At 36.7% G+C, this 26,168-nt stretch overlaps 2 protein-coding genes and 1 long non-coding RNA gene across 3 annotated transcripts; all 3 read right to left on the bottom strand.

The window, feature by feature from the left end:
- Nucleotides 1-2,004: 2,004 nt before the first annotated feature.
- LOC123529768 (uncharacterized) lies at nucleotides 2,005-9,671 on the bottom strand. Its single transcript, XM_045310286.2, has 4 exons — nucleotides 9,516-9,671; nucleotides 8,713-8,881; nucleotides 5,614-5,799; nucleotides 2,005-4,477 (listed from the first exon to the last, which is right to left on the bottom strand). The coding sequence occupies exons 2-4, from the start codon at nucleotides 8,867-8,869 to the stop codon at nucleotides 4,125-4,127; spliced, it is 696 nt and encodes a 231-aa protein (XP_045166221.2). The 5' UTR covers nucleotides 8,870-8,881; nucleotides 9,516-9,671; the 3' UTR covers nucleotides 2,005-4,124.
- Nucleotides 9,672-10,804: 1,133 nt separating this feature from the next.
- Nucleotides 10,805-13,176, bottom strand: LOC123529336 (protein SPEC3-like). The gene is made up of 3 exons (XM_053521618.1): nucleotides 13,021-13,176; nucleotides 12,299-12,484; nucleotides 10,805-11,860 (listed from the first exon to the last, which is right to left on the bottom strand). Exons 1-3 carry the CDS (start codon nucleotides 13,163-13,165, stop codon nucleotides 11,616-11,618), a joined length of 576 nt encoding a protein of 191 aa, XP_053377593.1. The 5' UTR covers nucleotides 13,166-13,176; the 3' UTR covers nucleotides 10,805-11,615.
- A 7,396-nt stretch (nucleotides 13,177-20,572) lies between these two features.
- On the bottom strand, nucleotides 20,573-26,168 carry LOC123529303 (uncharacterized). Its single transcript, XR_008366619.1, has 2 exons — nucleotides 25,921-26,168; nucleotides 20,573-21,538 (listed from the first exon to the last, which is right to left on the bottom strand). It is a non-coding gene; the product is annotated as an uncharacterized LOC123529303 (long non-coding RNA).

Raw genomic sequence — 26,168 nt, 5'->3', positions numbered from 1 at the left:
TAAGATAAATGTGAAAATAAATATTAGGTGTGATGCTACCAATATTTGTTTGTTAGGTATGACACCATCAATCCAATTGTTATTGGCTGATATTTTCAGTTTCTTATCATCCTCATCCTAGTGTTATGTTCGTTAAACCTTTTTTCATCAGTATAAGAAGAAGCAGTTTCTTTTTTGTTCGTTTTTGGTTTAACGCCGTTTTTTCGACAGTATTACAGTTTACATATGTACAAGGGTCCTGCAAAAAGTTCTGTCATTGGGTTCGGGTTTCTTGAGTGCAACGTTTTATCAATTTTTATTATTACAAACCTTTAAAGTATTCTCCCTTTATCGAAACACATTTTTGTAACCTTTTTACCCAACCGCGAGAAGCAGATGAACAATCATCTTTTGGTACCTATTGGACACACTTAAATGGCGCTGCCAAGGTATTTTCTGGACTTATATTTCTTTCCAAGGAGCATTCAAGTTCTTAAGCATTGGAAATAAAAAAAAAGTCTCAGAGACTCAGGTCAGGTGAATAAGGCGAATGGTTTACAACCTCCACCTTCAGAAGCAAAAAAAAAAAAAAGACTTAAGAACCTCGTCGTGTAAAAGGTGGAGTCATGGCAATCCTTTGCTTGGACGTTTCTTGCTGTAAAACTCTCACTTTCTTCAGTACAGAGTTCTTGTAGAATCTTCCGGCGACTGTATGACCAGATGGACACTGAATACACTTGAACGACTGGCCCACTAGAATTAAAGAAAATTGCGTACACATTTTTTTTTGGAACTTATGGTTCTCTTGGCAATACAGGGGCATTTTTTATCTTTTCGCTTCCATTGCTTATTATCAGCCCTTCTCTGTGGCTCAAACATGTGCACCCAGGTTTCGTCACCTGTTATCAAGTTAGAAATAACTCGACTATCACAGCCTTTACATGTTTTTAGAAGTTCCACGGAACATTTAAGGCGTTGTTTCTTTCGCTCCTCAGTGAGCAAATGAGTTGGATGACCCACCTAGCGCAAACCTTTTTGCACGCTGCCTTCTGATATGCCAGTACAATTAGCTATATCTTTCGCCGATAATTGCGCATCCTGTTCGACCACCTTTAATAGCAGCGATGTTTGCCCTGGTAACAAAGGTTTTAGGCCTACCAGAACGGGTATCATCTTCGACAGATAATTTCCCAGCTTTAAAAGTTTTAACCCACATAAAAAAAACTGTGCGCATTGAAATGACATGAGGTCCATATATACCATACAATTCTTTGAATCTATATCAAACCTAATGTGGCATTTAATATAGCTACGGATTCTCGTCATTCCGTTTTCAAAGTTACAAGTAAATCGGTCAGTGTATATAACTGCATGTATTTCTATTTGAAATAACTCGGTCATTTAAAAAGCAATTTGCACGAAATAAATGGATATCGTTAGCTATTGGACACACCATCCAAGTGCAATGAAGGGTGAAACTACGAAAGCCCATTAATGACAGAAATTTTGCAGGGCCTCGTAACGGCGGACAGTTAACCTAAACGATAGATTCTGTGTTAGCAATTACCTGTTCTCCACGGTTAACTACCAACCAGAGGTGGAAGACGAATGCGTCACTAGCCAGGGGATCGAACTCACGACCCTGCGGATCGTAGTATGTGCATTTTCCCTATTGAGCTAATCGGGAGAGCCAGTAGAAGTGTTATAATTTGTTTGTGTAAGTCTGTTGGCAATTGATCATGTAACCTTTAAGTGGATATAATAGTGTTTCGAAAAACAATTTGCCACGTACAGTGCTACGATCTGTCCAAAACTTTGTTTGGGTAAATTTTATATAAATTAAATTGCTCTCAACTTCCACGCCTCAATTCCCTGCTTTCAAAACTGACCTCACTTATAATAAACTTATAAGTACTCGTGTGAGCTCATAAACAAGAAGCCATTGTGCTTTATGACTTGTGATGGAAAGTTCTTGTGAAAATAATCCACCTTGTCAACCGGTATACTCGACGAATAAACTCGAAAAATAAAGATATTTTTTATTTCTTTCAAACAATCATTAACAATATGAAAAAATGTGATTTCTATGTAATGAACAATATCAAACTTTGATAAAAAATAACATAAATGCATCTGTAAGCAGAACAGGGTTACAGATAATAAAATAAACAAGAGCTGTCACTAATGGTGACAAATGCCCCCGCAGCACCTTCATCTTTGACCTGGTTACCCCAAAGTCAGTAGGGATGGTGTACTCAGTAAGTACTATCAGCATGTGAAGTTTGAAGGTCCTGGGTGAAGTGGTTCGCGAGTAAAGTGCCTTCATGCAAAAAGTTAACGTTGGCCCCTGTGGCCGTGACCTTTGACCTGGTGACCTCAAAGTCAGTAGGGGTGGTGTACTCAGTAAGTACTATCAGCATGTGAAGTTTGAAGGTCCTGGGTGCAGTGGTTAGCAAGTAAAGTGCCTTCATGCAAAAAGTTAACGTTGGCCCCTGTGACATTGACCTTTGACTTGGTGACCCCAAAGTCAGTAGAGGTAGTGTACTCAATAAGTACTAGCAGCATGTGAAGTTTGAAGGTCCCAGATGAAGTGGTTCCCTATGACCTTGACCTTTGACCTGGTAACCCCAAAGTCAGTAGAAGTGATATACTCAATAAGTACTATCAGCAAGTGAAGTTTGAAGGTCCCGGGTGCAGTGGTTCGCGAGTAAAGTGCCTTCATGCAAAAAGTTAACGTTGGCCCCTGTGACCTTGACCTTTGACTTGGTGATTCCAAAGTCAGTAGGGGTGGTATACTCAGTAAGTGCTATCAGCACGTGAAGTTTGAAGGTTCCGGGTGAAGTGGTTCGCGAGTAAAAAGTGCCTTCATGCAAAAAGTTAACGTTGGCCCCTGTGACCTTGACCTTTGACCTGGTGACCCCAAAGTCAGTAGGAGTGGTGTACTCAATAAGTACTATCAGCATGCGGAGTTTGAAGGTCCCAAGTGAAGTGGTTCGCGAGTAAAGTGCCTTCATGCAAAAAGTTAACGTTGGCCCCTGTGACCTTGACCTTTGACCTGGTGACCCCAAAGTCAGTAGAGATGGTGTACTTAATAAGTACTATCAGTATATGAAGTTTGAAGGTCCTGGATGCAGTCGTTCACGAGTAAAGTGCCTTCATGCAAAAAATTAACGATGGCCCCTGTGACCTTGACCTTTGACTTGGTTACCCCAAAGTCAGTAGGAATGGTGTACTCAATAAGTACTATCAGCATGTGAAGTTTGAAGGTCCTTGGTGCAGTGGTTCGCGAGTAAAGTGCCTTCATGCAAAAAGTTAATGTTGTGACGAACGAACGAACGAACGAACGGACAGTTGAAAACTAATATGCCTCCCTTCGGAGGCATAAAAAGGTCAACGAAAATGCAAAATCACAGTTCTCCAATGCTTAAAGGATTTCATGTAAAGTTAACTAGTCAAGCTTAATTGTGTTTTCAAAAGCTTTGACTACAGATCTATATTACTTCAAGAAATATTTAGTTTCTACTTTTTCAGTATTTCAAAAAAATTAAAAAAGTTGTGTGTTATACAAAATAGAACCTTTTTCGATCACAACTCAAACATGGCTTAGATGACTGCGAGTTTAAATCTATTTAACACGTTTTCGGCTCAGGTTTTTTAAGAATTGCTGTATTGTTAACATGACTCTACTTATTCTTAAGTTCCAGCTTTGTTTGCTTCGTGAAAAGGACTGTCACAAGTACATAGATGCTAGTTACTCAACAGGCGTGGCTAATATGTGACAAATAAATGATTTATCAAAAAAGTACGATTAAACTCATTCATTGTGGTTTTGCTACATATGTTATTATATGACAATTTTTGTCAATTTTCCCTGTTTTTATATTTTTCTTTGAATTCGCATTACTCGCAGGACAATTTTTATATCATCATATATCCATTGTAAGATAAATATGCTTATTAGATCGTGATCAAATGAAACTGATCAAAGCTACATTTCAAGTATTTTAACACACTAATTCCAGTAACCGTTGAAAAGAATCATACCAAAGACTTTTTGTTTGAATCCGTCACAGGTCCTTCTATGTGCACAGAAAATAAGACAATATCACAGATCATAATTTAATATTCTCCCGTAAGCCTTCTCTTTACAATCCTACTTTCTGTTCACTGCCGTCTGGGTTCTGTAAAGGAGGCGGATTGGGAAATGCTGAACCAGACTGATATACCATGGCATCGTACGGCGGCGGAGCAGTTACTGTTCCGCTCACTCCAGGATACGGTGGGGGTACTGGCTGCTGTGACATGACATTTGACTCAGGCTGAGTACCGATCGGGGTATCCGGCTGAGCAAGCCGGTAAGGTAAGAAAGAAGGTTGCATGATCACGGCAGATGGGTTAGTTGCGCCGTTCTGGTATATAACATGTGTGGTCGGTACGGTAGTTGTTACCGCCGTTCCTCTGTCAAATTCGTCTACATTGTTGTTATGGTAGTACTCGACTGAAAGAGAAAGTTCAGGGATCCTGCAAAATAAGCTAATAAAATGTATACGCATTGTTCTAAAGCAAAATGAAATCTGAATTTTCGTTTGCACCGGCCAATATGTGACACTTCCAAATTAGTTTAGCAGTTCGCGCATTAGTAAAAGTTATGGAGCGGACAAACTCATGACCAGATATGACAATGTGGCACTACTCTGGATTCTTTTCCCTTACACCACCACATTTATAATTTACAATAATACCCGGAAATAACGAAGGTATCAACGGCTTCTTATTAAGTAACTGAGAACAGAGCCAGAATCCGTGTTCCAGCAACGGGAAAAAGTTATTGAACTATGAAACCAGCGATTGGGTGTTCCGGCATAATTATACAGCCCCTCCGCTTAAAACAGGATAAGACTAAGGATAAGAGGTCGTGAATAGTAGGTGCAACTATTTAATGTTTCTTCAAAGATATTAGTGAATCTACTATACCATACAACCATACACAGTCATATTCAAATATGACTAATACAATTATTTTTTTTTACATTTGAAGGAGGTGCCCGTATGAGTAACCAGTGTCGGGTTTGTATGAGCTTCCTGCATGACTTAATGAAAAAATCCAGTCCTTATATATTTATTTTAACACCATATCTTAATACCATAATGTAATGCCATATTTTCAGTACCACTTTTCTGCCGTTGGTTGGTTGGATAAGTAGATTTCCATGATTTCTTTGGCACAGTCCTTCTTTAGCATTTGAAGGTTATATACCATTTTAATTCGAAAAAAAAATCCTCTTCTTCACAGATCATGAAGATGGGACTTAAATCAGACAAGTACCTGGATCTAATTTCAAAATCGATTATGTTTAGTTAGCACACTTAAACCAATCTTCTAAATTTTAGCTTTTAAACGTGATGAAAGGAAAATGTTAACATGTTGATAAAAAAAATTCTCAGTTATATGCTGGTATACTAAGTATGAAACAGTGACAATTATCGTACAAAATAGACGGAGACTGTCGATATATAAAGTTTTGATAACATTTACTCAAAATCGAAAAGCTCTGTTTATGCCATTTTTTTCTCTATCAATCATATATCTGATCTGCAAGTTTTTTTTTCTGCTACACAACATTTCTAACTTACAACTCATCATAAGAAACGTTACTCCCCAGAAACAACTCCAAAACCATCCAATAAACAATAGCACTGTAGTCACCAACTGGAGAAAGCCAATCCCGCAGCTGGAAAAACAACTCAACGTCCTTGCTGACGTGTCCATGTCTTCGTTTCGTGCACAGCAAAAAACGCTCACACCGGCAATTGCCGTCCCTGTAATGACAGAAAGACAAACAACAGTTGGCACACTTTATCTTATGAAACAGTAGCAAATTACAGCATCTTTTCGAGGGAGTATCCGCTATATAACTCTCAACCGTGTTCTGCGAAGGTAAAGTTTAGCTCCTGCTACACCCATGCCCATCGATTCCAACGTCTCCACGATATTTGGCAGTATCATTCCTATTTATTTACAATGCACCTATGATGTTATGAAATTTCTCACAGATGTAGAAATATGTTGTTCATAAATATTAAAATTTCAACAAACCGGTTAATGTAATTAATTGTGTCATTTTATAAAAACTAAAAAAATACTATGGGCATTTTGCGTTTTTTTTTAATTTTAGGCGGATACAGGGTTATGTTCAAGTACAGTATCAATCCAAATTTAAGTTTGTCTCTAAAACACGGCATAAATTTCACATTTTTACCGCACTATGAAGGTCTTCGAGCCTGTACGACTAGAACATGTAACCATACCATACATGGACAGTTTGAAATCTGAAGTAGCTCCCTGGTAGGTCATACAAGTATGCAAGGTAGGGTATCTTAAATATAGGCAGACTACTTTAGTATGGACAATTGTTTTAGTCCCTACAAGTACTATATATATGAACTGTTGGTAGATATATATACACTTTACATTTTTACTATCTCTGAGTCCAAGATATGACACACACGCACGCACGCACACACACACATAGGACATGATATAAAATAACGTACTGTGAACAAACTAATCCTTAGCGGCATGTATATGTGGTGGTATGAAAGGATTGTGTTTGTTTTTTTTTGTGTGTGTGTTTAACGCTGTTTTTCAACAGTATTTCAGTTATAATTGTAACGGCGGGCAGTTAGCCTAACCAGTCTTCCTTCAGACACAATGTCCTTATCAAATCGTTACAGAGAATATACGCCGCGCCCAGGGATCGAACTCACGACCCAGCGATCTGTAGATCTGCGCTCTCCCTGTTGAGGTAAGTATGAAAGGAATTTAATTTCTAGGCAACAGAATGTACACGTGGTTAAAGAATACATTTTATTTGAAATGTTATTTGTATTCTTCATCTGGTGACATGCCTCTTGTTAATGGTAACAAGAAATATCTTTAAAAATGATGGTCGGCGATTTGTAATAAGGAAAGAAGTTTATGAATTTTTCATCTAGCATTCATCTTTCATCTAACATTTTTCAAATTGCAAAACTAAACACCGCACTTTAACAATTTAAATGGTTCTCTTTGATTTGTTCGCAAAGGTTTCGTAGGGTTGCAATTTTGTTTCGTTTATCCTTAGACAAATAATTACAGCAGTAGTTTGATGAAGATTCATGAAGCGGTTCATTAGAAGAGATCATTAAACGTGTTTATATTTTTAGCTAAATTGGTCCCTATAGCTATCCCCATTTGTAACAAAATAGCAGGAGACCTTACGATATTGTTACACATCGAGTTTGATAAAAATCCATTACATTTTAGTGGTTAATGCGAAGAAAGGCATATCTACTTTTAGCTATAGTGGTCCCTAATAGGGCCCAAGTTCCTATATAAAATTTGGAGGAGGACCTTATAATGATGCTCCAGACCAATTATGACAAAGATCCACCAAGCTGTTCATGAGACGCTGTATAAAGGAATTTCTAGTTTTAGCTCTAGCAGCCCCTAAAAGGGGTCAAATGTCCCAGCTGAACAAAGTTGGTTGCTGGTCTAATAAAGATGCTACAAATCAAGTTTGATTAGAATACATGAGAAAAAATCAATTAAAGGATTTTTTTTATTTATTATTTTTATTTATTTCTAAAATAGGCCAACTGATCCCGCTTTAACAAATGCATATTCGCTATTCATGAATCTTTGGACAATGACGTCACACCTATGAAAAAGTGAAGGTCAAGCAAAACAGCGTACCTTCATTTCAGTGTAATGAGGTTCAGTCATTATATAGCATATATATAATGAAACAGATTTCAACTGAGTTCAATATTTGCATACCATACTAAAGAAAAATATTCATATATAATAAATCAGTTAAATAATTTATAACAAATATATCAAAGCAAACAAGTACTCATTTTAATGTGCAATCTGAATAAGTCACAAAAGCAAGAAACCTTTTCATATACAGACGACAATTGTAACAAGGAAAATCTTTTAAAAGGCACTTCTCTACATAAAAAGACTCTTATCACATCCTTATTCATGTGATACGCAGACCGTATTCAGCTCTTTCTTTAATTTGATATATGTTGGTATTTGAACAGGGTTTTATCATATTTATTAAACTTACTTATCATTTTGAGATATATCAATATTCTTGCTAAATATACTGAGCCAAAGTTAGCTTTAAAACTGTGAACAGCTAGATAGATAGATTTAGATAGATTTATTTCGATAATTGAGCAAACATAACATAGTTACAATACATGTTAGCGTCGTTTAGGATAAACGCTTTGTCTACATTTCAACCAGGGTAGCACAATCAACAGATTGAAAGAAATTGACACTCTCGTCCAATCAGGAAGAGTGTTGCACAAGTCTTCCATTTTGATAAATTATCTATAATGCGTTATCAAGTAGTTTGATTTGTAAACTGAAGTCACGTGGCATAGGTAACGAAAACGAATTTAGACGGCGTCGCCGAAAAACAATACATAAGATTTTTCTATCTAACTCATTACAAACTTGTTAACGAATATTTAATGCTGCCTAGTATGTGCGAGTATATGTTGGGATCGACTGTACAACTCAAAGGTAGCGGGTTCGATCTCTGCTAATGCCACGATCTTATACTTCGTTATCGTTATATTACTACAGGGTTTTCTGAAAGATTATGGATGAGGATACCCAATAACTTCTAAGCTTATATTACAATCTACTTAAACTGATTCAAATAAATAAAAACTCACCTAGACCAGGTATAAGAAAGTTTAAAACACAGCATATAATCGCCAAAGGAATAGGCATTGCCGGGAATATAACTCTTTCGGTCTTTCCTTTGTAGCGGCCTGATCCCATTCCAAATCCCCAGCCTGACCCCCAGCCAGATCCTTCGCCTCGGCCCATTGTCTAGTACCTCTGTAAGTGATGAAGTAACAATGTTTACAATACAATTTATTCTAGGATACATGCATGTGATACTCCACTAACTATCACATTTTGAGTTCAGTCTCTCTGAGTCAGAATGATGAGACACCTATATAGATATAGCTCAGAACAATGCTCACCCCTGAGGTCACGGGTTCGAACCTACTGGGGTCACGAATGCGCATCCTAAACAGTCACAAGGCTTAATTTGCTACATCACGAGATGAAGGCGCAGGGGCGTTTCGAAGAAGGAAAAAATGGACACACTTTCATAATTCTATCTGAAAATTAAGCAAAAAGCCATAACAAAAAAACGTTCTCTACATTAATTACTATTCACATCAATCCACATTTAAAGCAGCCTTATACTTTTGTTGCTGTTGTTGTTTACATTTCCCCCTGTCTAAAGTTTTGTGAGCGGGAGTGAGCTGTAGGCTGGAGGCAAAGCATACGTTGCCTTATCCCCTTTAACACAAAGCTGGGGCGGTTCCTTCCCCATCACCCGTCCTGTGCCTTTGTATCGAGATTTTGATATATTTACCACTAGTATACTAGCACATCTAATTCATAACGTGTTTTCAAATTCATTTTATGAACAACAGCGGAATTACATCCGATTTCTTACCTTCTTACTTCTTAAGTGGATAATCCAAAATAGGTTAATGTAGACGCAAAAACATCGCATGAAACGTTTAAAACACAAATATACTTGTTCTATTTAAAGGTTTACACAAATCAATATCGTGATCTCACTTGTTATACCCGGCAATAACAATAGTCAATAGATCGATATTAACGTTGTTGCATTGAGTACATTTTGAACTATTTTTTAACATTAAAAGTAATAAAGTGTACATGTGCATTTCGTAATACCAGCTACATGTCTGTTGAAAATGAATTAAACCCGTGTTTAATTAACTGAGTAATTCGAGTTGTTTAAACCAATTTAATACAATAATTGCGAAATTGAATTTATTTATTCCAACAGCGGACAAGACAAATCTTTAAATCTTATAAAGCTGTTAGCAACTGTTTTAAAATCAATATAGTACTTTTTCAAAGTTCTCCAGTAAGAATTTTGAGTATTTTTATAATGTATCCCTGAGGAAGGGCTAAAGTAGCATTAAAGTTATAAACATTCCAGTGTTCCACTTTACCTCTGTTGTTATATTTTGATTTTAATTGTGTTAATTACGTTGGTGATTATTGTGTACGAAATGTTTTCGAAAAGTAATTCAACTGGGTTTGTATTTTGCAAGTTATGCCCATTTTGTTAAAGAAATGCCTTTATATTTTGAATTTCTCTCCCAGTACTTTAGTAGAAAATGGGACATCAATTTATGACCCCGGTTTCAGGTACATTGTATATATAAAAGTGAAATGAAAAATGTTGGTATTGGGGTGTTTATTACATTATTTCCTGCATCAATTGGTACTTCAATATTGTCACTATATGTATTCTGACACTGGTTTTCATTACTTAAAAGCTTCAGTCCTCACAGAATTTCTAAAAATCAATATAAAGTAGCAGTTTTCTTTTCAAATTGTTCTTTTATTCCAAAGTTTTTCACCTACGAAACTTTTCGGTTTTTCTTATCTTTCATATATACTACGATACTACAAGATACCTACGTTTAGAATCGTGGGTTATTTCCTCACGAATATACAGACTGAATATTCCAAAAACAAAAAATTGAGACTCAGTAGTGTAATCACACTTATTGTTAAGTTATTGTTTGTTTGTACGCGTAATTATAGTTTCCATCGTTAAGTCGAGAGGATTGTGCAAGACACAGAAGACGCTCCTTATCAACAAATGCGAAGACTGGTTGCACTTCTTTTCTTACATTCGTCGTCCCTCATTCTTGCGATCAGTGACACTACAGCACGGCTGTATACCATAAAAACTATTGATAACTTGAGCTCACCCGGGACCATTTTATTGTCACAGTTTTATTGATAGTAGAAGAATTTCGGAGTATTATACATAGGTGTTCATCCTGCAATCAGTCCTATCCTACCAAAGAAAAAACACGAAAACAAACCCACTGGTAAAGATGCTAAAACGAAACAAAAAAAGCGGCATCCTTGAATGAGGACATGCTTATTTATGTAATATTTAGTATGACAATACGACAGCAATGGTGGTATAACAATAACACATGTACATAGTCAAGTTTAAGGTTACAAAACTACAAAAATACGATTTGAAATAATGTACTAGAATGGAGTAAATTGATAATGTAATTCAAGAAGTATTTAATAGAGATTGCCTTTAATTGAAGGCTTTAATATGAAGCCATGGCTTATAGTTTCTGTCATCTCCACAAATTCTTAATGCACAGGTCTTTAAATGCTTCACATTCCACTACCCGTTTTGTACAAACTTATTTTGCCTTTCTATATTTCTTTGTCAACCACACTCAGTATTAAGCCATTGAGATGAAGTTCTGAACTTTTGTTACAATGGCAAGAAAAACAGTCACATTCACAGTATTTTTTGTTTGTACTGAAGTTCCAGCTCCAGAGTTTATCAAGTAGCAGGTTTAGTTGGACACAGTAGTAGTGTATGTCGTTACTGGCTCTTCTAATATATCATGTATAAAGTGAATATAATGGCAAACTTTAATAAGAGAAATCCGTCGCATTGGTTTTTAAAAGCAGGTATATTTGTGTTATTTTAAAATTATATCAGACATGCAGTTATGTCCAGTTTTAGACGTGTCTATTTAGTTGGATAGATAGTATTATTAAAAGCTGCATCGGTTCCTGGATATGCAGGAGGCAATGTAGTCGTCATGGGTTGTAGTATAATCGCTTGTGTTCCGGTTTGGCTGTTTCCCTGCTGCAAATGACTTAGCAGTGATGGTGGCTGAGTAACAACAATACCAGTCTGGCCTCCTTGATGGACAATAACAGCTTCCGGTTCACCATCTCTGTCTTTTGGCTTATTGTTGCTGTAATACTCGGCTGAAATAAAATGACCTTACTAAAATAAAGGTGAAAAGATTACTTAACTGAGCATGATTTTAAATAATTGGCATCATCTCATGTATTCTACGCCCGAAGCAAGGCTCGAACCCACATAGTTGAGGGGCGAGTGATTCGAAGTCAGTGACCTTAACCACTCAGTCACGGAGGCCTCCCTTTGACAGTAGGTTGTAAAAGCGATAATTTAGGACAGAAGCAAAAGGGAGATGGTTATAAGTGGATGGAAAGAGAAAGAAAACAGAATACTAGTAGACATCTGTGTTTTCTAATTACGCATAATTATATCTGCCATATCAGTCAATGCATTTTGTAGGTTTAACTTTTAGTTTCATAACAGTATCTATCAACGTACACCTAAACAGGGATACTAATTGAAACATAACATCAAACAGTTCTTCGATCAAGTCCTCAACTTACAACTGCTAAAAATAAAGTAATATCCCCAAACGCAGCTCCACACCCAGCCTATTAAACAGAAAAGAGCTGTCAACATTTGAAGACACCCAATACCAGCGTTAACACAACAACCGAAGAACTTGTCCAGGGCATCCATAGCTTCATTTCTTGCACAACAGAACATACTCAGACCAGCAATAGCGGTACCTGAAACACATATAGAAGTTTGTTCATGCAGAAATTGTATCGTGCTTTATTCTCTTTTTTTCTCTCTCTCTTTTTTTTAACAAAATGCGATTCCAGTGTTTGAAATGGTTTGCTTTTAAATATGCCGACCTAGATTTTGGTAAGGGGACGATATTGACACTGTGCTTGCAAATATTGTATAATTATAATAATTCATTTTTTATAAATTATGAACTCGTCTTCATGTCTAACTAGCCGAAGATGACAAATGCTAATAATGATTTATGTTTTACTAGCTCAAATCAGTTAAACGGCACTTTTTAATAAGTCAAAATTGTCACATGCAGGCTATATGCAATTTATGTATATGTAATTGTAACTCAAACCCTGCTGGGACGTTTTTACTGTGTGCGGACAAACATTGGGATCTAGGGTTCGAGTTCGATACATTACGCCGGCTAAAACTCTAATTTCTGTTGTTTTTTCACACCCACTGGTATACTCAGATTCATATATTCAAAAATAATTAATTGTACGAGACGTTTAGAAAGGCATACCTAGTCCTGGAATAAGAAAGTTCAGAACACAACAGAAAATCGCCATCGGTAGCGGCATGGCTGGAACTGCAATACGATCATTTTTCCCTCTGTACATCCCCGAGCCTCTTCCGAGACCCCACCCGGATCCTCCACCCTTACCCATTGTTGGAGCAACTGAAAGGCATAAGCAAATTTTAATTTTCTCATTGATCTATGCTTCTTTTCCTTCCTCAAAACCGAATCCCTCACCGTAAGTCGCTGTATTTGCAAATGAGTACATGTAGTATGATTAAGCCGCTTCCGAAATCCCAACTAAATGTACATCGTTTATTGGCGACTGATTTATATAGAACTCTAACACTTTCTAAGATTTTCTTTTATGTAAACAAACAAGGATTTTACCGTGTATTGTCTTTTCGATTTAAACACGTTTCGCAAAATGAAATACTTTTGGCTATTCCGGTTTACTCCGTCCATTTACGCCTATTACAGATTAGTATCCCTTACTGGTGTAATTCGAACGTAGTAGAATGGAAATAAATTTTAGTTTTGCGTGCTTTGTTGGCAAATAAAACACGTTTATTTGTTCAGATGCGTCGTAATTAATCACTCGGGCATTCGGCCTTCGTGGTTAGATTACTACGTATCTGAACTCTAAACCGTATTTTATTTGCCAACAAAGCATGCAAAACTAAAATTTATCTCCCAAATATTTTCTGTTGCCATTTTTTAATTGTCAAAATATGAATGTATTGTTTTCTCGTTTATCATTGTTACTTTAGCGGCAACCTTGATTTTAACAATAGAAAATAGATTATCCTGTCACAAAAATGCTTGGCCTGCATGGAAAGTGCAATCAAGCTTGACTATTTTTCTTATGTTGAAATATAGCCCTTTATTTTTTCGATACACATTTCTTAAGGAAAATAACTAAAATTGTATTTGGGTAACAATTGTTATCTTTGACAAAGACTAATTATATGATTTTTAAAAAAATGAAAAACTAATTTGAATCGTTTGAAATGGTAATTAAAGTCATTCAATTTGAAACTTTTTCTGACTTTAAACTTTTAAAGGTAATAATATAATCCAAAACATTACCCAAAACGTGTATAAGAATATTTAGGTCCTACGATAATACAAAGTTGGTAAAATGAAACGAATTTGTTTTTTATATTGAAAAATATAGATTTACATAAAATAAACCAACAATATTGAAAATAAAACACAATAAAAAATACAAAAAAAACGCGCTTTATACTATGGCGGACCACCAATACGCAAACCTAGCAGACGATTGTGTTAACGGTACTAGCCCCCAGTTCACGCTATACATGGTGCTCAATCCACGCCTACATGATTTAAGTCTATACCTGAAAATAACCAATCTATTTATACATTGTGATCTCTAACCTTCTACAATCAAACTGGTTTCATCGTGGTGCACAATCCAACATCGTCGAAAGTTTCAGAATGTATGAATTATGCTCCGTGTGGCGCAGACCAGACAACTAATGCGGGCCATGTGTTTTCACCATTGGAATGTTTCGCGTACCATGTGCGAACGGGGCGTCATTTACGTAGTATTTTTCCAACGGGTGTTATATCCTTGTAATCATTTTATAAACAGGTATACTCCGCCATATTAAGATTTATTATTGTTGTTAAGTTTTTTTTCGAAATAATGTGTATTTTTCAGTGGTTATCTATGTTTTTCCAGAACCTTTTGAAAAAAAACCAAAACTTTGTCATAGACGCAAAAGGTCAAAATGATGGTCTTTGCCTAAAGTTGACTTAAATTATAACTTCTTTGCCGAGACCCTTGATTTGGAGATAACTGTTGTCACATATCGCTTACGCCGTTTTTTCTTTGTAATACTCGCTAAAAAAGTGCTAAATGCACATATTGATTTCAACATCTATAATATAGGACGTTAAATGTATCAAAACATTAAAAAAAATGAACTTACTCGATTTATAGTCATACTGGGAGTTAATATTTTGAACAGACTAATGCATATAATTTTAAAAACAAAAACTAATTTGAAATCGATATTTTGACAAAGGTAAATGAAAGTACATTCAAAACTTTGAAATCAATACTACTACTCGTGACGTAAAAACGTTTTATAAATGAAAATAAATCAACACATTACCAAAACACGCTGTAGTAAAACAACTATAGGTGAGCGAATTGTTGAACTGAAAAATATAGATTTAAATAAAAATGGCCACACAAATTGTAAACGAAAAAAAAAAACACAACAAAAAACAAAAACAAAAAAAAAAAAACAAAAAAAACCAAAAAAAAACGCAGTGATGATGTAGAAAAACGAGAGCTAAAAAAAGTGGGATAATTTACCTCAAACTTCTAGATCAGAACTCGATTTGTGACCTTGACATTTGACCTACCAACCCAGTTTATACGCTATGCAAATTGTCTTACCCTACCGATATGGCAAGTTTAACGTCTATACCTTGAATGATCATTAAGTTAAAGCGGATTATGAGGGACAAATCTGACTTTTGAGCTCCATTTGTGACCTTAACCTTTGACTTTTTGATCCAACAACCTGGTACATGCGCTCTACACATCTTCCCATCGTCTCTTACCTTAATGCCAAGTTTAAAGTTAATACATTGAATGGTTATAAATTATGCTCATAGTACGAATTATGTCGGACGGACAGGCAGATGGACAGACGCACGCGCCATCACGTGATACGTCTGTTTTTCAACCTAGGTACGAATTATGTCGGACGGACAGGCAGACGGACAGACGCACGCGCCGTCACATAACACGTCCGTTTTTCCACCTAATTACGAATTATGTCGGACGGACAGGCAGACAGACATACGCACGCGCCGTCACATAATACGTCCGTTTTTCCACCTAGGTACGAATTATGTCGGACGGACAGGCAGATGGACAGACGCACGCGCCGTCACATAACACGTCCGTTTTTCCAAAAACGGGGTTACCATAAAATGATGTCATTGTCATCATTTTATAAAGCATGGGTTCGAATCCAAAATCCGCCATATGTTTTTAAGATTTATTGATCGTTTGTTAAGTAGTTTTATTTCGATATTTGACATTATTTCCTTTGCGCCGTCTCTGAATCGTTTTCTCAAGTTTTGTTTACCCGAACGGGCTTTTGAAGAAAAAAAAAACACTTTGTGTTATAGATCCTGCAAAAGAGTCCAAAGTAATGGATAAAAATCAGTCAAGACATACATGCAAACTCGAAGTATGCAGGGCATAATTATCAGACCTTGCATTTAGCACGACGACCATTGATTCCGCTGAATAACTGTTGTCGACAATAGCGCTAAGTGCCTGTACGTCAATACTTTCGATAAAAATAGTGCAAAATGCAAATATGTGATTAGTCACATCTCTGTAAAAAGGCAGGACGGTTTCAACTTATTTTATTACAAAAAATACACATAAAGATATTGAACACTAATTCTATTTCCCATCATAGCCAAAACTGGGCAGTTCAACTAACGTTTTGCAGATTTATGGCAAAACCAAAATATAACTACCATAAAATGTTTAGAAGTGTTTATTTTAAGTACATTTTTGTAATTAAAAAAAAGACAGCTCTCTATACAGCGTAACAAATTGTGCACTGTTTACATGGTTTATGCGCTGTTTCAAAAAAATCTTACAGTCATAAGATATTTTATTGTTCCAAAATTTGATTTGATGCCTGTTTTGGTATTTGACTGCTGCAACCATTTTTAAATTGACAAATTGATGTACAACACAAATGAAAAATCTATTACACATGGCACGACAATGTTCGATGATGATGGTGATGATGATGATGATGATATTGATAATAGTAATGATAGAAATGTAAAAAAATCACTTTCTTCAGCTATATATCTAGGTGCAGAGATTTTGTTGTTGTTTTATTTCCATGTCTATATTCTACTTATCAAACTTAAATTTAAGTGTTCAACTTAGATGAGTTATTAAAACCTCTACATAGTGCAATAGAGATATTCATACATAATGATCGAAGGTTTATAAAACGATAAGATTAAGCTATACTAGTAATATGAAAACAATAGTTTACAAATACCAGCATTAGATATAAACATACTTATCAATATTCTGCCTAAATTTTTTTTCCGAGATATATATATCAAGATAACTTATAATTCTGTCAAGTTTATTTAGAGTCGGACATCTACAATAGCATGGCTTTAGGTATGGTTTTCATAAGCCTTTGTAAGTCCGGCTTACTAATACTATAAATATTAAACTACAAAATTTACACGCTCAGTCTTCTCTGGGCATTCTATTTTATATCGTTATTTTGAAAGAGCAGTTCGTATAAAATCTATATAAGATTCTATTTCAAATAAATGATTTGACTTTAAGAAGCAAGTCTCTGTGAGTTGCAGAGTGTGGGGAGGGTTATTTCACCTCCTGCTGGTGCGGGTCGGAGGAGGCGGGGGGGGGGGGAGGCTCCCCGGAAACTTTTGGAGAGTTAGATAAAAAAAAATTGTGCATTCTGACGCATTTTGTGACATATAATTCAAGGGGACTTCGGACACTTAAAAGGTCAATATTTCGAAAGTTTTAACAGGTAAAAGGCTTACCGGGACATTTTGGATAATGGTGCATTCTGTGGCATATAATTCTAGGACACTTTGGACATATAAAGGTCAATATTTCAAACAAACATACCTGGATTTTTTACATTACGCACGTGCGTACTCTGCGTAATGTGCGCTACGACCTTGACGTAAGCTGTATACGTTGGATATACACATATGCTTTTCAGATAGGTCTGTCGTCTTAACGTATGTAGCTTACATGGTCAGTATCAAACATATTTGTAATCATCATCATAATCATCGTCGTCGTCGTCGTTGTCGTAATAGTAATGCTAACAGCAGCAGCAGCAGTAGCAGAAGTTGTAGCAGAAGTAGGAGTTGTAGGAGCAACAGTAGTAGGAGCAGCAGCAGCAGTAGTAGTAGCAGTAGCAGCAGAAGTAGTAGTAGCAGCAGTAGATCAGTAGTAGTAGCAGAAGCAGCAGAAGTAGTAGCAGAAGCAGCAGTAGTAGTAGCAGCAGTAGATCAGTAGTAGTAGCAGTAGCAGCAGTAGTAGTAGCAGCAGTAGATCAGTAGTAGTAGCAGTAGCAGCAGTAGTAGTAGCAGAAGCAGAAGCAGCAGTAGTAGTAGCAGAAGCAGTAGCAGTAGCAGCAGTAGAGCAGTAGTAGTAGTAGTAGCAGCAGCAGTACTAGCAGTAGCAGCAGTACTAGCAGTAGTATGAGCTGTAGTAGAAGTAGTAGTAGCAGTAGCAGCAGTACTAGCAGTAGCAGCAGTACTAGCAGTAGTATGAGCTGTAGTAGAAGTAGTAGTAGTAGTAGCAGCAGCAGTAGTAGGAGCTGTAGTAGTAGAAGCAGCAGTAGTAGAAGCAGAAGCAGCAGTACTAGCAGTAGCAGCAGTACTAGCAGTAGTATGAGCTGTAGTAGAAGTAGTAGTAGCAGTAGTAGTAGTAGTAGTAGGAGCTGTAGTAGTAGTAGCAGCAGCAGTAGTAGCAGTAACAGAAGTAGTAGTGCTACTACTACTACTAGTAGTAGTAGTAGTAGTAGTAGTAGTAGCAGCAGTAGTAGTTGTAGTAGTAGTATGATGTTATGATGATGATAATGATATAATGTTCACACGGTGATGATGATGATGATGATGTTATTCACATAACGATGATGATGATGATATTATGTTTCACATAATGATGATGATTATGATGATGATGTTATGTTTCACATAATGATGATGATGTTATGTTTTACATGATGGTTATGATGATGTTGATTTTATGTTTCACACGTGATGGTGATTATGATGAAGTTATGTTTCACATGTGATGATTATGATAATGATGTTATGTTTCACATAATTATGATGATGGTGTTATGTTTCACATAATGATGATGATGATATGTTTCATAACTAGGATGACTTTGACGATGGCTTTATGGCTCACTTTTGTTAGTTTAGATGATTACGTTACACATTTGGTGTATAAATTTGATAATCACGTGTTCTGGTTTAAAGATTAAAGAAAACAGTAAACCTGTTGCCATGACCCACACTGCCGTCTGTGTGCATGCTTTACAATGTCCATAAGTAGTTTTAATCCAATATTTGGCATAATTTTCTTTGCGTCATCTCTGAATCGTTTTCTCAAGTTTTTTTTTTACCCGAACGGGCTTTTGAAAAAACAACAACAACATTTTGTCTTATATATCCTGCAAAAGAGTCCAAAGTAATGGATAAAAATCAGTCAAGATGTACATGTAAACTCGAAGTATGCAGGGCATAATTATCAGAGCTTTGTGGAAAGCTACATGTCCCAAGATATGCAAGTTCGGAAAGAAATGCACGCCCGAAAATACATGACATGAGGCAGTAAAGTGCATGTCTGCCGGGACTATGCTAGCAAACATTTTGCAAATAAAATTTTGATAATTAATCTAATGTTTGGTGATGTCTATTAGCGATGACGACAATGATGATGGTGATTATGCTGCTCTGCTGATGAAGATGGTGATGAACACGACGCGTATAGTGGTGTTGATAAATGAACTTCACACATGTGTATATGGGGTAACAGTGCACCATAATAAAACACTATCGCTAATCGAACAGAGTCTACAGTAAAACTATGTAGTACCAAGTTTGATCAAATCATTCTGGTTAGGTAAAAAAAAAAATACGGCCACAACAGGGTGCAATCACTTTTTCCCACATGTATAAACATTACAGATATTTTCTTTGCGCGACCTTCTACCAAACATGTTCAAGCAAGCTTTTAAGTTAAAACTTTTCCACCATTTATGCGTATAAGACAAAGTGACCACGCCCTCTGGCGGCCATATTTTTTTGCGAATTAAAACTATCTTTAGTGTACTGGTAAAGAGCCACACTACGAGCATTTGTGTGAACAGGCAAACAGTTCATGACAAGATTCTGATCAACTTCCATTGTATGCACACCGGGAAAAGTGACCAAACCCTTTGCCCTTGCGTACATTTCCCACGACTTTGCTTGATTTTCCTCAGGTGAAAAACAACCCAGAGTATTGGAACAACAAAATAACGGCAAAAGAACAAAAAATGCGGAAAATTGTAGGATAGGAAACTTTACGTAGACTTTTAAAAAACCTTGGACAATTCTTCAAAGCTCGGAGTAATGAAACATTTTCCGAGACTTTTCAGGGTAAATTGTCTCAACCTTTTCCAAGTTTTTTCTTTAAAATCACTGGAGTAAAGCCCAATATGTTGGTTTCTTCTATGTGGTTGTTTTTCCACGGACTTGTTTAGATAAACTTCTGATTTTTTAAAGCTCGGAGGCTGGAACGTTTGTTTTTGTTGAAATGTCTGAGTTTTTCCCTCAAAGACTTGTATATGAACTTGGATTTTTACAAAAGTCTAAGTACTGAAACGTTTCCTGCCGTTCTTAATATACACTGCCCAAGATGTACTAACTACTAGTATGTATCATTAAAGTTTTATCTCTCTTGAACTGAATTGAATATAGACCAGTATTACATTATACACGTTTGCTAGTTTATAAAAGAGTTTTGCATTCAAATATGCAATTTCCTATATTACATGCTTACAAATAAAATATCCTTCAATTCATTTAATTCATCAACCTAATTGCAAGTTAGAATTCCTAAAACTCATAAACATGGATAGCAGTGCTTCTTACAAATAATCGTCTTTTTTGTCATTTTATTAATTTGCACTTTACGGTTCATATATTACAGTTTCAGCAACTTCGGTGACGTTTTTTGAGCTTTCCTTTTTCTTGCCACCCTCTTTACATGCTTTAGAACTTTCTTTTTCATCTCCAGCTTTTTTGCTTATCGTAGAGTTCTGGTCTCCGTCATCAGTTTGTTTAACAATTTTCTTGCTTTGTCAATTACTTTTCCAACTTTTTCTATTGTAAGGTATTTACTTTCAACTCCACCATTTGATGCTATTTCTCTAGCCTCATCATTAGCGGCTGTAACAGCCGTATTAACAGATGTATCAGAAAATTCTTTCTCAGCAGCAAGATCTTGTGCAATTAATTGAACTGCTCTTGGCACCCACACCTGAATCTTATCCTGAAACCGATCAAGACTCGGAAAAGGCTGTTTCAGTGCTTTATACACAACTGTCGGACAGTTGTTATCAATGATATGGTAATTCTCTCTGGTTTTAAATTCTTCCCACCAAGTTTTAATACTTGCAACTTGCTGCTTATCGACCTTTATAGAAAATGTTGGTGGGTAAGGCTCGTCTTCAGCATCGGCATCTTGCTGAAACGAAGTATTTGGTGCTGCTTCTCTACTGGGGTCGGTTTGTGAACATTCACCACTTGGCCACCAACTTACCCAATGTACCCTCTGGCAGTAAAAGGGAACTGTGCCCTATAATTTGTTTATTTTGGTCTCCAAACATATACCTCTAAACGCTACATTTCTTGTGACTGTATCAATCAGGGATTGTCACTTTCAACCGACCTGTAAAAGATTAAGATGTCTCAATTGAACCGGTAGATGTAAAGTCCCTGAAATAAAGACACTTTTTTCATAATAAATGAATAATCACTATAAAACGTCTTCTTTTTTTACTTGAATGAAGGTTGTTCCAAAAGTTTATTTGTTATGATAGTTTGATCAGTGTTCTGATGCTCTGCATTGTTTCAGCTCCTGTTTGTTGTTTGTTTCTAGTTTACTGACCCCTGGAGACATTGTAATAAATAATGCAGATGATTAAAGATGTGTGTTACATATCAGTGCATTGTTTCAGCAGCTTATCACTTATTTCTACCGTTATCTCAAAGGGAACCGAGGTAAAACGTTCACTATTTAGTACGTTTGCAATGAAAATAAGGGACTGCGTGCAGCCACCCCATGCGACTACTATAAGCCCAACATTCTACGGTTTTTAATCGACACCCATTTTCAGCCCCAAGGCCAATTCAATATTGGTCTTTGAACTAATGACCCCTTAAAGAATAGGTGTCATCGGCTGGCCGCAGGTAATCAAACCGTTGACTGTCATACGTCAAATTATACTCAACGAAAATATGATCTTGACATTTAACCTACTGACTCTTAAAACAGAGGTGTCATCCACTCAACACATTTACTGGCCACAGGCAATCTACCCTAATTTGCTCGGCGTTCAGATTTAACCAATTTATAGACTGAAATTTAGGTTGTCAAACATATCTTTAAAAGAGACAAAAAGATATAAAATAATCCTTCGCCATAAATAAAGATCCTATATGTTACTTCGCAAATTTTCACAAGTTCAAAACCACAAAAATTGGAAAGATATCGAAAACAGCACAATTTTTCGATCGTTTACTATACGAAGAAAAATCAATAGTAAGTGGATGTAAATCTAAAGATTATGGTGGCTGATTTCTGCCATTTCGCGTTTTCGCCCCGCGACCCCACCGAGCGAAAACACGAGAATTAACAAGTTAAAATGGCGGGGGCGCGGGGCGAAAACTCGCTATTTAGCGTGGGCGCGGAGCGAAAACTCGCTGTTAAGCGGGGTCGCGGGGCGAGATTTAGTAACTGGTATGTCGGAGGCGCGAGACGAAAACACGATAATTAGCGCTGCTTAAACGTCGAGTTTTCGCACCGCGCCCCGACATTCTAGTTACTAAATCTCGCCCCGCTCCCCCGCTAATTATCGTGTTTTCGCTTCGCGCCCCCGCTAAATAGCGAGATTTCGCCTGGCGTCCCCGCCATTTTATCTTGTTAATTTTCGTGTTTTCGCTCGGCGGGGTCGTGGGGCGAAAACTCGCTATTTAGCAGGGTCGCGAAGCGAAAACACGATAATATGCGGGGTCGAGGGGAGAGATTTAGGAACTGGAATGTCGGGGGCGCGGTGCGAAAACTCTGCGTTTAAGCAGCGCTAATTATCGTGTTTTCGCCACGCGCCCCCGACATACCAGTTACAAACTCTCGCCCCGCGACCCCGCTAATTATCGTGTTTTCGCTCCGCGTCCCCGCTAAATAACGAGTTTTCGCCCCGCGCCCCCGCCATTTTAACTTGTAAATTCTCGTGTTTTCGCTCGGCGGGGTCGCGGGGCGAAAACGCGAAATGGCAGAAATCAGCCACCATAATAGATATTTGGTCTGCAGTAAAACCCGTAGTATTATTTATTTCTTTATTTTAGTCTCTGAACAGCCATTCTTATGTTAGAATTATAGGCAACATATCACAGATACAAATAATGGTCATTATTGTTAATATGGACTACAGTGCTTTATATGTAAAAAAAAAAAAAAGAAAAAAAAGGCACTGTTGTACATGTTTAAGAAAAAGAGGAAACGAAAATTTGCCAACCTCGATCATATTGACAGTGGGTGATTAAACAAGGATGTAGTAATTTAATAGCCTTTTCTTTGTAAATGTTGCCCGGAGTAGAGGTGATGAGTCTATGGTCATTAACCCTTACTCTGCTAAATTTCTATAATATACTTGTCCATCTTCCAATTTGGGCAGTACCATTAACTGTTAAAATGGGTGCTTACCAAAAATATACTGGCTGAATAGCGAACAGTGCAGATCATGATCAGACTGCGAGACCCAAATGACAGTGTAAAACACACTTTAAGCCAGTGAATGATAATTTCGTCAACAATCAGGTTAATAAGTCAAATTTTAAATTGTAAAATTAACTCTTTATCTGCATTAGTAAACAAATACTCAGATGAGACATCTATTTTTCCCCGAAATTTGAAACTGGCGCCGGACACACCGTTATAGTAACTTCTGCCCAGTTAGCATACTACAGTTTTATCTTAAATTTGTGAAAGATCCATCAATACCTACTCCTAACTGACAGTTCCATGTGTTTCTTTATTTGTTCGTTTTGTCTTCCTATGTTTGCTTTATATGTTTGTTGTCGTGTGCACGTCCACGTGCTTCGAGTTTCGATTTGAGGAGGCTGCGTTTTTGGATATTAATACTCGTTTCTCATTATCATTAATTTTTTTACAGATCACTGTAATATGTTCTTGTCTGCAAGGGTAAGATAGGGTACGATGACGTTATTTTGTTTTTGTTGCAATGTTCCTCCCTCATAACGTTTATCGTTAGGTTGTAAATTCTAGATGTTTTAGTATATTTTTGTTCAAAAATGGGTTGAAGTAAAATGAGTAGATTTATATGATGTCACAGTTTGATTTTGTTGAAATTTTGAAATGCCATCGGCAACATAATGTTCTAATAGTATACTTAGTATTAAATTTCAAGATTGTACTTTGTAAGATACTGGCAAAATAACAAATGGCGGGTTAGTATATATACGGACCGTTCTATGACAAAACCTGTGTTAGTGACAAAAAAACAAACCAAAATTGAGATAACAATATTCACGAAGAGCATTCTTTTACTATTTAAATCTGAAATTTTTCAGAAATTAGGCCTGTCTTCACTCTTTCAAGACTTACAGTGTTTTTGAATAAGTCACCGAAGGCATTTAGAGACGTAACGTTAAGAATGTTATAAAAGCAGTATGACGTCGTCATGCATGGCGTGTATTTTAGCTCACCTGAGCCAAAAGCTCAATGTGAGCTTTTGTGACCGCTCGATGTCCGTCGTCCGTCGTGTGTCAACAATTTCTAAAAAACTTCAAAACCAATGGGCAGATTTACACCAAACTTCGCCAGAATGATCCTTGGGTGCCCCCCCCCCTTTCAAAATTGCCCAAAGATTTGAAATCTATGCAGCACTCTGGTTGCCATGTCAACCGAAAGGAAAAACTTTAAAAATCTTCTTGTCCAAAACCACAAGTCTATGAAAATGCCCAAATTATGACCCTGTGGTGAAAAGAGGCCCCGCCCCGGGGGTCCCAAGTTTTACATAGACTTATATAGGAAAAACTATAAAAATATTCTTGTCTGAAACCACAAGACCTAGGTCTTTGATATTTGGTATGCAGCATTGTCTTGTGGTCCTCTACCAAGATTATTCAAATTATTACCCTGGGGTGAAAAGAGGCCCTGCCCCGGGGGTCTCAAGTTTTACATAGACTTATATAGAAAAAAACTTTAAAAATCTTCTTGTCTGAAACTGCACGGCCTAGGCTTTTGATATTTGGTATATTGCATTGCCTAGTGGTCCTCTACCAAGATTATTCAAATTATGTCCCTGGGTGAAAAGAGGACCTGCCCCATGGGTCCCAAGTTTTACATAGACTTATATAGGAAACGTCTTTAAAAATCTTCTTGACTGAAAGTTTAAGGCTATGCCTTTGATATATGGTATGAAGCATTGTGTAGTGAACCTCTAACAAGATTGTTCAAATTATGCCCCTGTGTTGAAAAGAGGCCCCACCCCTCGTGTCATTTATGCGATAAATTATGTTTATTTCTAACTTAACATCATATAGTTGAATATTTAGAAACAGTTTAAATCGATTTTACTGAAAAATAATTTTAACCGTGTATTTTGGTTTCATCACGGCCCTTTTATCTATACACCTCTGTGAATAGAATTTCGGTTGCCATGACAACACAAATGCTTTTTTAAATGAAATATTGTACAGTTGGATTTGCCCAAGATAAATGAATTACAATATACTATTTTCTGCATGAACAAAAGAAAAACAGGAATTTTCCGGTATTTTAAACTTTTTATTTTATTTTATTTTATTATGTACCGGTAATAGTTTTATCATGTAACTAATACAGGTTTTCTGATGGAACGGACCAATTATATATATTTGTGTTTGTACACAGGTTATATGCCTGTATCTTGTACCTTTGTCTTGTATGTATGTTATTTTAGAGAAATAAAAATCTAATGATAAACTGTAGTATTTGTTGAATGGAAGACGAAGAAATGATACTTCAAACAAAAGATTTGTAAATAATACCTTCGTTTCAATAACCAAGTTCAATGCCACATCACCACATTACGCTGTTGGAAACCCAATACGTGGTATATTAAGATCCATGCAGTCGACACAGGTACAGTCGTGCGTCCTTCACCAGGCCGGTAGCCACACTTTCACATCGTGGCAGCTGCCTCGTTTATAATTTCCAAAGAAGAAAAAAAGTCACCCACTAACAGTAGATCTTTGTTGACTTCTGATAGGTCAGTTTTATACTTCAAAATTAAATA

This window comes from Mercenaria mercenaria, chromosome 13 (genome assembly GCF_021730395.1).
Source record: "Mercenaria mercenaria strain notata chromosome 13, MADL_Memer_1, whole genome shotgun sequence".
In the NCBI taxonomy this organism is placed as follows: Eukaryota; Metazoa; Mollusca; class Bivalvia; order Venerida; family Veneridae; genus Mercenaria; species Mercenaria mercenaria.
This window is presented reverse-complemented; position numbering and strand designations above follow the sequence as displayed.